The following is a 14,551-nucleotide window of genomic DNA, read 5'->3' as shown; positions in this document are numbered from 1 at the left end:
TATGTAAAATTTTTCGTCAAATCCAACATCAATATAGGTTTTCAACCTTTTGCTTGCAAAATTTTCTTCTCTTTCACTCTCTTTCTCATCCTCCCTTTAACCCAACAAATATATAATTCATTAAAAATCTAACCAACCACAAGATTTAAATGATAGAAAATATAAAAGTTTCTCTTTCTCCTTTTAATATTCATTTGTCTCTCTTTCTTGCACCTTAACAATGAGAGTATGGACTCATACTGACAATAAATGATCAAGACCTTGTTAGTGATTCAAATTACAATCTCCTAAAATCTGAATAGTATAGCTAATTCTTAAATTCAATATAAAATCATAAAATGAATAAGTAAGAAACTCACAAATAACAAACCAAAACGTGTATGAATCATTACACATTATGTTGTCAAGGAAAAGTCTTGGGAGCCCGAGAGATTTACGGCCTTATATGAAGAGGGCAAAAAGATAAAATTGCCCCTCAAACTTTGCAAATCAGCGACACGACGCAAGACATCGTGAGGCGAGAAGAGGCGGCGATGGCAACGAGGCGACGACGGCATGGCAACGAGGCGCAGTCGAGAGACGAAAGCGCGACCATGAGAGAGGAGCAAGCAGATAGCAGAGGCAGAGGTAGTGCTTTGTAAAGTTTGAGAGGGCAATTTTGTTTTTTTGCCCCCTTTCTATAAGGCGCTCGGTAAGAGCGTCTAGCCCTGTAGTAAAACTCATGTTGTCAAAATAATTATATCATGGTCAATAAATAACGAGACAAAAATGTAGACTTTGCGTTATGGGAATGGGGGTTTAGCAAACCTCATCGCTAATAGTGTTGTTTGATGGGGTTGAATGCCAACAACAATTAAGTTACTATCAGCAAGGTAAAGAAAATATAAAAAATAATATAATAACATAAATAAAAAATACTTACGTTAGTATTTTTAGTTACGGATTCTATCACCAAAATGAAAAAATTTATAACTTATTTTTCACAATTATTTTTCTACATAAATGTTTAGACCTTTTGTTGCAAAAAAATCACGGGATTCCAAACACAATGATATAAAGAGATAAAAAAATGCGAGGAGACAAATTATTATACAAGGGTAAAATGATATTTTTATATTTTGTCAACTATAAGTGAGTATTTGTCATTTAATAATTCAAGCAATATTTTTTTTTCTAAACCTCAAGGGTCTCTGTTGTAATTTAATAATTATATTATAATAACAGTTTGGTTCAAGTATATTATATTACATTATTACGTTATACTTGTTATATTGTACATTATGTGACAAAGCACTTGAACACAAAAGAGCACTATAAATACAGACGTATTTAAAAATTTATATAGGGAAAGACTAAATTTTATTTTTAAGAATAGAATTACATATCCCAAATTTTGGGGTGAGCTGTAAAATTTTTTGTTTACTGTATTATTATTAAAAAAATAATATTTCAAAATTAAATTTTTATATTAAATTTTAAAATTATTTTTTACTTTTAAAATTATTTTTTATATTAAAAAATAGCATGGGGCAGCTCAGACTTGGATCTGCCACTGACTATAAGCATGTAGAGGGGTGGTCTCAATTACATAAATTTTTTTTTAAATAATTTAATGAAAGTTGATTGTGTGGTGTTGGACAATAATTATTTAAAATTTCAAAATCCCAAAACATTTGCTATACTTTTTATCTCTCACTCCTTCAATAATATACTATTTATCTCATGCGACGTCAAATTAGGGTAAAAATTAGATTTATGTCTACATTTCATGTTATAGACATAAACTTTATATGGAATAAATAACTAAATCATCTTGCAAGCGTTAAATTAAATATAGTAAAAATCGAGTTTTCATGCATACAAAATGGGACTGTTTTGGTTGCAATTGGGACAAAATTTTGACCTCGTTTGATTTGGTTATAGGAGAAAATAGCAAGGTAATTGTATACTAAGCAAATTACAAAAAATACCCAAAAATTTGTATGAAATAGTAAAAACTACATTCCACGTTTTATAAATAGCAATTACATTCCTTATTGTTAAATAAATGAATAAAGTAATCATTTAACTTACGTTTTATTTGCTATTTTCAGCTCATTTTGAATTTTTAGTTTTTCAACTTTGAAAACGCGTTTATTTTGTTATTTTCAAAAACATATTTTAAAAAATAAGAAAAAAATTTATAAATAAAACTTAAAACAACATTTTGTTATTTTAAGTGTTTTCATGCAAAATTAACTAAAAACACAAAACGCATAAAATACCACCCCTCCCAAATCCAATATCGCAAAGCCCATCATATCTCTCTATCCCTTATCTTTTATTATTTTTCGTATTTTTATGCTGTTGTTGACCTTGCCTGTCACCGACTCTTTTTTTCTCTTTCATTATCTATCGTCGGTGGGCACATGAAGTCGATGACGGTGGCTTGATGATGCCAATGGCCAAACGACATCCAAACGATAGCCATGGCACACGCTTAAAGACTAATGGATTATGTGTGCTGGACGGCCAAATACAATCCAAATGATTGTTGGTCGGTCAAGTAACATCCAAATGACGATTGATGCCCATGAAATCACTGACCACGGTGCTTGGTGGCAACTAATTGCGTTCTTTAGATTTGACAAAAAATTAAGAATCAAATATATGAAAATCTAGCCGTTAAATTTTGCCAATTTTGTGTGTATGTTAATCCCATTGGCTTGGCTTTTCGAATGATAAGTTATGATCATGTGAATCTTTGACCGGCGGTGGTTGTCGGCGACGAAGATGGTGCAAGCACCGGAGATAATAGAAAAAGAAAAATAAAAAAAAAGGAACAAACAAATTTATTCTTAAATTTTAAAAATAAAATTATATATTTATTTAAAAAATTTAAAATGTAGTATATACATTATAATTAAAAATATATATTGAGTATAATATATTATTAAGTGTATTACACATATTATGTATAATAATATTTAATATAAAATTTTATATTAAAAATAGTTAATTTTATTATTTAATAATCAATTTTATTAAAATAGAATATTATAAAATAATATTTTTTTAAAATTTTAAAATATCATATTTTAAAAATTTATATTTTAAGAAATAATTTTTTAAAATAACAAAAAAAATATATTTTAAAAAATCTAAAGCTAGACACTCAAAATACAAAACTGAAAATGAATTGAAAATTAAAACACTAAGAGAATACTACCTTAACATTTAATTATCTCAACTATTTTTTTCTAAGATGGTGTTTGTTAAAATGAGTAAAATAAGATTTGAATACTTTCCAGATCAAGAAATAAAATGATCAATATAAGATTGAAAAATATTTAAAATTTGTTATTAAACTATTTGTTATTTTTTTTGTATTGCAGTGGAGGACATAAGTGTTGTTGTTTTTTTTTACGTGTAATAATCATTTTATATTTATATTGAGAGAGAGGAAGAGATAAACATATATTGAAGAATTTATATAAGAAGTCACATAATTATTTTTTTAAGAGTTATCATATAAATTTAACAAACACATTAAAAATGACAAAATTTTTGAATATTTTTTATATCTATATATTGGTTAACAATACTACTTAATTAAAAAAAAAAAAACTACGAATCAAGTGGGTTTGTCTCACACTCGTAGTAAATCTATATGGATTTCATGCTGACATGCGACTAACTAATATGTGTTTATTATTTAAATATATCTTAAATTAAAATTTAGAGTTAAAGATTAATAATGAACTCATATCATTTTGAACTATATATATGAGTTTTATAGAGAGAAATAATTTATATGAATTCTAGAGATCCTATATAAGTTCGATTTGAATTTAAATATAAATGGTTCAATCAAATTTTGTATCAACCTTTAGTTTTAATTTAAATACGGGAGAGAAATAAATTATTTAAATATAAAAAATATAAGTTGTTTATAAATATTTAAATCAAATTAATTAATAACAAATAAAATAAAAACATAACTTTAAACCTTAATAATAATATTTATTAAAGTTTCTCAAACATTAAAATAATAATTATAATTACTTTAAATCTAAAAAATGTGCTCTCGAATATTTTGTCCATGAAAAAGAAGAAAAGAGCATCGGAATGCGGGGACTTTGGATTTCTCTCCGACGCAACCACAGTAAAAGATTCCGCAAGCAGGGTCTCCACATTTGTGGTTAGGGTCAGGGATTTTGACAGTCGGATCGGAGGCCCGTCTTCTTTCTTCATCCCCCTCGATCTCTCCTCCTCGACAACACACATCACCGCAATTCATCGTAAGCTATTCTATTTTTATATTCTACATTCAATCGACTCTTGATTATGCTTTATCGATTCTCATGCTATCCTTGTATTCGGCCCGAATGAATAGTAAATCTATATTTCTAATTGAAATCGACACGATAATAGAAGAACCCTAATTGCCGCCAGTTTGATTGCGGCGGTCACGCGATCTTCCTGTTTTGTTGATTCGCAGGCGTCGTCAGGGTTGTATTCAAGTTCGATTTGGAATAGTTGTAGACTGAACTTGGGACTGCTTGCTGGGAGGCGGGATGTCGGGGTTGTTCCACGTTGGTGGGAAAGTGGTCGAGAGTGTTGATTTACTGAGGAAGAGGCACGGGCTGTGGCGCTTTGATGCCTGGCCTTTTGGCCTAATTTATGCAGCTTGGTTAGTTGCAATACTGCCCAACTTGGACTCCTTGGATGCTGCTATTGTTCTTGGTGGCCTTGCAGCTCTTCATATGCTGGTTTTCCTTTTTACTGTTTGGTCCGTGAATTTCAGATGTTTTGTCCAATATTCGAAGGTGTGAACCATGCCTGAATTCTGCTGCAACTGATATTCTGTTTGCTGTCGTTCTTTCCCTAATAAAGATTATGATTGTGTATCTGTAAATGCATTATTCTGTTATTATTTTGTTGGTAAATAGATGCTCTATATAATAAATATATATATTTTTTACTCTTCAGTTGTTTACTTTCTATTTCTCCTGGAAAGAGTAGCCAAGTGTAGTATACATGTGCGTAGCTATGGTTTGTGTCTATTTGCAGCACTGATTAGTTACATGTGAATATATATCTGTATGCATAGATATATGCCCAAAGCAGCCTGTTAAACCATCACCATTTCCATGAAGATTGTATCATGTTTATGGGTTCCACATAATTCTCTTTCGATCACTGGAAAACCTTTTATGTGATTTAAAATAAGTCGTGCATATCAGCAATTTTTTAGGGCATTACATGTTACCAAAGACGGACTTCTTTGATGTCAGCATTTCATTACTGCCCTCTTACTTTATTTCCCGTTCAAGTTGAGATTTCTCAATTGTTTGAAAAACACTCACCTTTTTCTTCTTTATGTATTTACACATTCAATTTGACCGACTTAACTGGAATAGTGTCTCAATCCACTGTGTTTATAAAGTGTCTTCTGAATTTTAGATTTTATATAACAGAACTTTGTTTATAAGTAAATTGACTCAGTTCACCAGGATCATCACATGCAAGTTACAAGTTGTGGACATTTATATTTTCTGACAAATTATTTGCTCCTCTTCTGACAGGTTACTGACATTCACCATGCAGATGCATGCAAAATAACTCCAGCTAAATTTTGTGGTTCTAAGGAAGTTGTGCCACTTCATTCTCGGAAGGTTGTAATTATGGGTTTGAAAGGCCTTATTTTGTTGCTTTCAGAAATTGTTTTTAAGTTTTGAAATTATATAAACTAGGAATAATGCATTTTGAATTGGTTTTATAAAATCTTCCATGATTTTTTCTTAAAAACCACCCCTCGGGAAATAAATGAAGCCATATTTATGGTTTTGAAAGTTTTTTCACACACAACAATGGAACTATGTGAAACTGGTCTTATTTTATATATGTTGTTTATGGGTTTAGAAAAAAACTGATGACGAAGTCCCTAGAAAAGTCTTATGGAGGGTGTTAGAGAATAAATGAGTTTGAATGACTTATATACATGTTAAATCATGTATCATAGAGCAGGAACATGTGGAGAGGACACTGAGGCTTTTCCAATTACAATTGGAGTACATTGTGGATCTACACTAAGTCCTTATCTCTTTGCATTACTAATGGATGAACTCATTAAATACATCCAGGTAGAGGTGCCTTGATGTATGCTATTTGTATATGTCATTGTCTTGGTGGATGATACAAAAAAAGGTGTCAATACTAAACTCAAATATGGGAGACTACTTTAGAATCTAAAAGTTCTAAGTTGAGTAGATTGTAAGATACATGGAATGTAAGTGTAGTAAAAATATAAATGTGGATGATGGTAGGGTGAGACTTGAAGATTATGTAATTTTGGGAAAAGATTAGATCGGATGTCTTGGATCAATCATAAAGAAAGATGGAGAGATAAACGAGTATATTACCCATAAAATTAAGCTAAAATGGTTGAAATAGAAAAGTTTGTCTGAAGTCTTATGTGATGGTAAAATTCCGTTCAAGCTAAAAGGAAACTTTTATGGGATGGCTATAAGACTATCTTTGTCATATGCCAGAAGTGTTGTTAAAGGCCCAAGGCGCACTAAGGCGCTAAGGGTCTTGGAGCCTGAGGCGCAAGGCGAGGCGCGCGCTTGACAGGTGCAAGGCGCATGCTGACTAAGAAGAAAGAAAAATATACTTCTTAATTGAATAATAAGTCATAAAATAGATCCTAATCACATATCAACATTTATGTTATAAAAAAATTCAAGAATTCAACATATATTAAATAAATCACAACATAAACATACTTCATGACATACTTGTAAATTTCAGCAAATTAAATCCCACCATATTTCAACAAATCAGAAAAAGGAATCAACATTTAAACACCACAAATAAAAAACAAAATTAGTATTTGACATATATAATTAAAAGACAACAAAATAATACTAAAAATGTCATTAAGTTTAAGCAAAACCCACAAAAAAATGTTAGTTTTAAGACTTTAAGTCTATATAGTCAACTTAAAAGAAAAAGTTAAATGATCAACCTTAAACCATTAATAGGTCCTAAATAACTAAATTTTAATTAGGATCATAGTTCTGAAAGGTGCGAGGCGCACAAGGTGAGGCGCGCCTTTGCGAAGAGAGGCGCACCTTTTAGAAAAAAAACTCAAAATCTTGTAAAATCATAAAAAACTATCAAATTATCAATAATAACACATGCATATCATTAATGATTCATTATCTTCAAATTCTAAACTAATAACATTAAAGTTGATTCATTTGTCGTGCAAATTCTAAACTAGAAACATCATCAAGATTCAAACTTAAAGTCTCAAACTGAAACAAGTACCAATTATCATGCAAAGTTCTAAACAAACATATAAACACTATAAGTCAACAATCAAGAAAATGTTTTCATTTTGAAAAATGCTACTTTTCTAAGTCTGGAAGATTAGCGCATTATAAGGAGACATATAAAAAAATGTTTTCATTTTGAAAAACTATCTCCCGGTATTTTGATAGCTAATATTCATTGTTGTTAAAATGATTTTTTCAAGAAATAATAGGTATGTATTTTGGGGGTGGTAAAATCGCTAATCCCGAGTTTGTACTAAAACCAAAATTCTATTTTCTTATTGTTATGGATTTTGATTTTTTAGATATTTTTATTGAATCCAAATGGGGGGTACTTTCTTATTTATATTTATATATTAAAGTAAATGGAAGGTAAAATATGAATAAAAGAAAATGTGGACATTTATGTAAATATGTTGTAATGCATACATGCTGGAACCGAGAAGAGGGGGAGGAATTGGGCTGCCCAGGTTTTAATTAAAACCTAAGCTTCATGAGGCGCACCTCTCGCCTCAGCGCCTCACCGTGCAAGGCGAGGGCCTCACTGAAATCGCCTCGCCTCAGCCCAGGTGAGGCGCTAAACTGGCGCCTTAAGGCACCTAGGTGCGCCTTTAACAACTATGATTAGGATTAACTAGATATATATAATAAACTAGAAATCATCCTTATCATCAAGATCAAATGTATCCATATTTTCATCATCAAAAGTATCATCTCCAATATCTTCTTCTACATCATCTCCCTCTCCATCTTCTTTTTCCTCGTCAAGATCCATTGGAGCATTTGAAGTTGATGCCCTTGCCCCCCTCCCCCTTGTCAAATTTGAAGTTGAAGTCGCTTTTGATCTAGTTGAGTGATTAGTTTCTTCAACACCAGATGCCATAGTAACATCAGCCCATGTCAAATCACGACCTTCATGTACCAGCTCAACCAGGTGCCATTAGGATTAGGATATCTGCCATAATCATCATAAGCAAGGAGTCATAAATTTGAAAAAACATTGTAAAAAAATTCTGAAAAGAAGCATGGATCAATAAGTGGCTGAATTTCAACCAAGGAAGGGAGGGGTTGAAAAAGAATTCTAATTAGCAATGGGATTTTCTGGAATGGAGAACTGATGCATGCAGGACAACAAGAAGTATTGCAGAAGATTGGAGGAGAAGAGAAAAAATTTCAGGGAGGGGAAAGAAGAAATCCAAGGAAGTAGTAGAGATCAAACTTCTATTCTAATCAAGCATAGGATCCGATTAAGGATTGAAAAATACTACCAGAAGAGGAATATAAGTTTAGCAGTTTTATATAATATGAGTTTACTTGAAAATTTGTAAAGACTAAGGCTAAATTATGCCAAAAAATGTTAAAAGAAAAACGAAGAAGCAGCAGCAACAGGCATCAACAAATAAAAATTAAAAAAAAAAAGAACCGAAGAAGAAGAAGAAGAAGAAGAAGCAACAAGGATTGCTGAAGAAGAAGCAGGCTAGCAGCTGCTAGCAGCGTAAGAAGAAGAAAAAGAAGAAGAAGAAGAAGCAAGGATTATCGATATGTTACCTTGGCCTGGAGAAGCAATGAAGCATCTCAATTAGAACTGGAGAACTGGAGAAGAACTTGAGGAGTTGCAGTTACTGCGTTGCGTGAGAGAAGAGAGTATTGCGTAAGAGAGTTGGAGCCTTGGAGGTGTAGTCTCTTGGCCTTCTAGAAATCAGATGAGCTGGAGCATGATATTTTTGAGTTTTGTTGACTTTTTAATATTGTATTTTATTATTTTCGTTCTCTTTAAGTTTTAATAGAAAAATGTTTAAAAAATAAAACATGCTGAAAAATCAGCTGCGCCTGATGGATGTGCGCCTGGCTGGATCTCGTCTCGCCTGAGCATGGAAAGGCGAGATGGCTGCGCCTTGAGTGGCCTTGTGCTGCCTAGGTGTGCGCCTTTAACAACACTCCAGATGTTGTATTATGGCACATAATATTATGTAGTATAGCACAAACATGTTCAAAATACGAGTGTGATGGAGATGGGGATGTTACTTGAGTATTCACTTGGTTGAGGGGGAGACTCTCTTGGCAACAGGAGAAATGATTAGTTTCTGGACTGATTGAGTGGGTGAAGGTCAAGTGACTTTGGACTAGAGCAAGTAGGTACATACATTCTTCAAGAATATACTGGTTATTGTTTGCCATTAGAAATAACATGAGAAAGAGGTCTTGCTTTTGTATATATATAGATTCTACCATTCCTCAGATTAATAGTACAGGAAGATGTATGAATCTGTTTTAAGATACAATTACGTGCGTGCAGCTGGCAGGTTCTTCTTTGGCGGAGGAAGAAATTTATTTTGATTTCAGAAAGCAACGGTTCATCTATTCAAAGGAGAAGGAGACCTTTTCCAAACTTCCTTACCCTTCTAAGGAACCAATTGGCTACTATCTTAAAACTACTGGCCACGGTTCTGAAGCAAAAGTTACTGCTGCTACCGAGAAATGGGGACGCAATGCGTGGGTTTCCTTACTTGTATTATCTGCATTTACTGAAAGTACTGTTACTTGTTTGAATTTAATCCGTTTCCACAAACAGAGAGTAGATCTGGGGTAGTAAATTTTTTTACTCAGCTGCAAACATTCCTGCTTCCTTACCTGGGTGTATCTTTGCCTTTTGATTCAGTACCGAGCTTATTTGGAATTGAAAACTTTGCTTCTTCTTGAAAAAAAAGATTAGTGCACTAGAAGTAATCAACAAATATGAGTCTTCTCTTGTTACTGTATCATGAAGGTGTTTTATGCTCTTGGCACTGGGTTAGCTTCGTTTGGTACTGGTGCATGTTTAAGTACAAGATTTGTTTACTTTTCTGGTCAAGAATATGAAGGTGTTGCAATTTTTTGTATTTCTTGCAAACTTATTTTTTAATTCATTTAAGGTGGAATGATATTTGAAAACTAGTATATGGCTTTCTAATTTCTATGGAGAATGGTAGTTTTATGCATAATTTCACAGACAAATTTATGAACTTCTACATTGTTACGCAATGTTCAACTAGAAATGTCTGACAAGATCCCATATCCTATATCTTATTAAATACTAGAGCATTCTTTCTTGCCATAGTTAGACATTAGGGGACCCTTGATGTTCAGGGATATGGTTTTACCTTTGTTGGTTCTGCTCCTCACTTGGATAGTTCTTGCCCTTGTAGATTTGATTATCCTCAACCTACGTTTCAGAAATTGATGAAGGAGCACTGCATGGAGCCCTTCTTTGTATTTCAGGTTCATTATGAATGAAAATTTGTCTGTTTTATTTCCCAATTTATTTCCACTTTGTCCATCTGCTTGGTCAATTCTTATTTTTTCCCCTTCTTTATGTTTCTTTTACTCCCATAAGGTCTTCTGTGTGGGCCTCTGGTGTTTGGATGAATATTGGTACTACAGTTTGTTCACTCTATTTATGCTGTTTATGTTTGAGTCAACAATGGCAAAAAGTCGGTTGAAGACTCTAACTGAGCTTAGACGTGTACGAGTCGATTCTCAGACTCTAATGGTGCATCGTTGTGGGAAGTACGTTATCTGAAATGCTTATATCAGACTTTTGCTATTACTATTTTTATTCTTTCACCTGTTTGCAGATTTTATGTGCTGATTTTTTGATGTTGGGTATTAGGTGGGTGAAACTCTCTGGGACAGATCTTCTGCCTGGAGATGTTGTGTCCATTGGGCGCTCTACTGGTGAGAATGGGGAAGATAAATCTGTACCTGCGGATATGCTTATATTAGCTGGGAGTGCTATAGTAAATGAAGCCATTCTCACAGGCGAGTCCACCCCACAATGGAAGGTTGTTCTCCTTTCTGTTTTCTTATTTTTGTTGATCATGAAGTTTAAGATATTATGGATCTAATATTTTAAGCTAGTTATACCTGGCTGTGGTATTTTTATGATTTTGTCTGTGCTCCAAGGTGATTAGTTCATGCTTTCTATTTTTCTTGTCTAGTTTTTTGTTTGTAGGTTTTTACAGGTACTATGAATTGTTTTTTATTGTTTCACTTGGGTTGTAATTTTGTATGTTGGACATGGCAGGGATGTACAGAACAGATATAGATAGGGGGACATTTCCTTTATGGGGGTAGTATTTTTATTACCATCACCAAATAGCAATTACTTCTAAATTAATTATATCTTATATGTGTACATGAAAATAATGAGCTGATCCCATATAGTGGGATAAAGGCTTGATATGTTGTTGTGCATAGAGATAATGCACATTCTGGATAATAGGAAATTAGAGAGATTAGGAAATGTGGAAGAGATTGTGTTGACATAGTTACTGTTGTTGCTAGACAGTACATTTGTGTAATCTCTTATATTGTTATCAGTTGATTGTACTGTTAATTTGTATTTGTAGATGTAGAGGATTAAATCTATTTACATGCTGCTGTATAAGGTGTAGGAGAGGCGGTTAAGGCTAGTATGTAAACTAGCCTCTCGGTTGTATTATGATTGAGGTTGATTTTATTCCATATGATATCAGCGAGTTCTCTTTCATTCTTGCCTTTCTACTCTCTGTTTCAGGAAAGACTTGATATATATTTAAAACAATAATATTGATTATAAGATTCTTGAAGTTAAACAATTTAAAGGTGAGAGGGAAAATGAATGTAAATCATATTGTTTTTATTTTGTAAGAGATTCTCAAATTAATGTTTATTTCTAACTAAAAAGTTCTACTACAGGTTTCAATAATTAAAGACTTATAAGTTGGTTCTAAAATGTTTAAGGTGTGGGCATTCAAGATCCTGTGATGAACACAACACAGGTGTCTCACAAGTGTTTGGTCATAAAAAAGTCAAAAAATGATGAGAAACATTCTGATGAGAGCCTGAGATGCATTTTAAAGTGTCTGACTAGTGTTGATATCCAACATAGGTGTTGGACACAATATGACACCTTCATGGATATTTCTGTGCTTCTTTGACTAGTTATTAATAAAATAGATTGCATGTAAGGCCAATAAAGAGTTGACTCATCCTTAGTTTCTTCATTACCTGATGGGTAGAGAGGTTTGGTGTTTCGTTCCCCATCTTGCTGGGCTTTCATGGGCCATGACGACTTCGGTTTAGGGCTTTTCCAATGATGTGGTATTGGTGGAAGGAGTGGAATGTTTGAGGCTTTGGAATGGACCGCTTAGATTTGCTTGAAGGCTCTATTTGTCCTTTCAATTTTTGGTTATGTGGTCTAATTTTTGTTCTGTGATTTATCGTTTGCTCATTTTATGGATGAGGTGTTTTAGTTTCAGCTTCCTGTTCTTCTTTTGGCCAAGGGTTTTGTTGATTTCTATAGAGTGTACCCCCTTTATGGCAGTGCTTTTTGATATGCTTCTTGTTTAGCCCAAAAAAGATAACACAAGTGGATTAGGCTGACTTATGGCTCATAGCTTGCCAATGATGTTATAACGCTTATCCATAGTGTGACTCTCTTCCTCCTAGTAGGCACACTTTTCTCTACCACTTACTGACACATGCAGGGTCCTTACCCCCATAAAAAACTATTACTGTAACCTCTGAAATTGCTAGAGTTCCTTTGCAGCCTCTAATATTAAAACCACAAGCTGGACCAAAAACTATTGAGTAGCTGAACTAGCAATAGAGATTTGTCTTTCCCTACAGAACTAGAAAAGGAAAAAACAATTATCTAGCAAAAAAAAAAAGAAAAAGAAAAAGAAAAACAATGGATGATCAAGCAAACAGGCACATACATCACTAAGAAATAATCTAAAAATCTACCCAGATATTGGCTGAAAAGATGATTGAAGTGCAGATATGAACTTTTGAATCATAGTTTCCTTGAGTTATTTCAGACTTTTCACTGTCAGTGTTGAGGCTGTGAAATTGGCTAAGTGATCCAGAATCCCCCCTAAAAGCCACTGTAATTTTTGCTCTTGCCAACTGGTTGGTGTAGAAGCATATTCTCTTATAACCCATGAGAACACATTTTGCTTGATATATGTCAGCTGCAGTACAATACATGCACCATGGAAGAGGCAGAGAGAGGACACAACCCACTGGCTTTATATTACTGCTGCCAAATAGACAATTACATATATGTCCTCAGATACTTACCATATTTTTTGTTCTGTTTTCTGATAAAGAATGAAGTACTTACCATTTTCTTGTCTTATTATATGGGTTTATTGTTTTTGATTCTGTGAATGACCTTTTGCCCCTTTTACTTTAATTAATTAATTAATTAATCATTTATTATTTTCGGTTTGGGGTGGGTGGTGGTTGATGTTTTCTTCTATGTTTATCGCCATTTCTCTCTACCTTCTAAGCGATATCTATGTGGAGGGGAGAGTGGCATCTGCAGCTGAGTTAGTGGGCCACTGTTTTCATGAATATCTGTGTGACTTATAGTTGATTTTTTTAGTAGCAAAAGTGGTAGATTAAAGCCGAAAGCCAATGAAAATTTGTTGAAGACATCTTAGGCATGATATGGAATGTAATGATTTTACAAAGGATATGGTTATGGAGGGAGATTTTTAGTGAGCTAAAATCTGTATAGCCAACCTTACCTAGTGGGATTAATGCTTTGTGGTGGTGGTATTATTGTTGAGCTACATTTGCATCTAACTTTTTATGGAACGGTATAGATGACAGGTGCTACTAACTTATGCATGTGATGCAAGTCTATTTTAGAACTGATTATATCACTGTACTTTTCCTAATTCTTGACATGTTATCATCTTTTCAGGTTTCAGTCATGGGTATGGGACCTGAGGAGAAGTTATCAATTAGGCGAGACAAAAACCATGTTCTTTTTGGTGGGACAAAGATATTGCAGCATACACCAGATAAAGTTGTTCATCTTATTGTATTATTCTACTTTTTGTGTCCCAATATTGGAAGTTTCTGATTCTGATCCAATTTTTGTTGTCATTGTTTTTCTCATTGGGCTCAGACATTTCACATGAAAACCCCTGATGGTGGCTGCTTGGCTGTCATTCTACGAACTGGATTTGAAACAAGCCAAGGGAAGCTGATGCGGACTATTTTGTTTTCTACAGAGAGGGTAAACAACTTTTGATGTTTGGTTGGGCTTCTCATTAGAATTTTCCTTCTGTTTTTTATTAGCTAAACTTGATTGCATTTGTTGTAGGTAACTGCTAACAGCTGGGAAAGTGGGCTTTTCATCATGTTCTTAGTCGTGTTTGCAGTAATAGCTGCTGGTTATGTACTTAAAAAGGTATGTA

The 14,551-nt window shown here is 33.3% G+C and overlaps 1 protein-coding gene across 2 annotated transcripts in view; it reads left to right on the top strand.

Moving 5' to 3' along the window:
• The first annotated feature begins 4,089 nt into the window (after positions 1–4,089).
• Positions 4,090–14,551, top strand: part of LOC127798954 (probable manganese-transporting ATPase PDR2) — a 36,666-nt gene continuing 26,204 nt past the window's right edge. The window contains exons 1-10 of one of the 2 annotated variants that reach the window (XM_052332612.1): positions 4,090–4,280; positions 4,481–4,808; positions 5,568–5,657; positions 9,616–9,812; positions 10,505–10,577; positions 10,693–10,865; positions 10,969–11,140; positions 14,053–14,157; positions 14,260–14,370; positions 14,458–14,544. In XM_052332612.1, the coding sequence (XP_052188572.1) occupies positions 4,557–4,808; positions 5,568–5,657; positions 9,616–9,812; positions 10,505–10,577; positions 10,693–10,865; positions 10,969–11,140; positions 14,053–14,157; positions 14,260–14,370; positions 14,458–14,544 (1,260 nt within the window). In that variant the 5' untranslated portion in view covers positions 4,090–4,280; positions 4,481–4,556. Of the gene's footprint in view, positions 4,281–4,434; positions 4,809–5,567; positions 5,658–9,615; positions 9,813–10,504; positions 10,578–10,692; positions 10,866–10,968; positions 11,141–14,052; positions 14,158–14,259; positions 14,371–14,457; positions 14,545–14,551 lie in introns of both variants that reach the window. The other variant, XM_052332613.1, reaches the window with a different exon arrangement.

This window comes from Diospyros lotus, chromosome 4 (assembly GCF_014633365.1).
Source record: "Diospyros lotus cultivar Yz01 chromosome 4, ASM1463336v1, whole genome shotgun sequence".
Classification (NCBI taxonomy): Eukaryota; Viridiplantae; Streptophyta; class Magnoliopsida; order Ericales; family Ebenaceae; genus Diospyros; species Diospyros lotus.
This window is presented reverse-complemented; position numbering and strand designations above follow the sequence as displayed.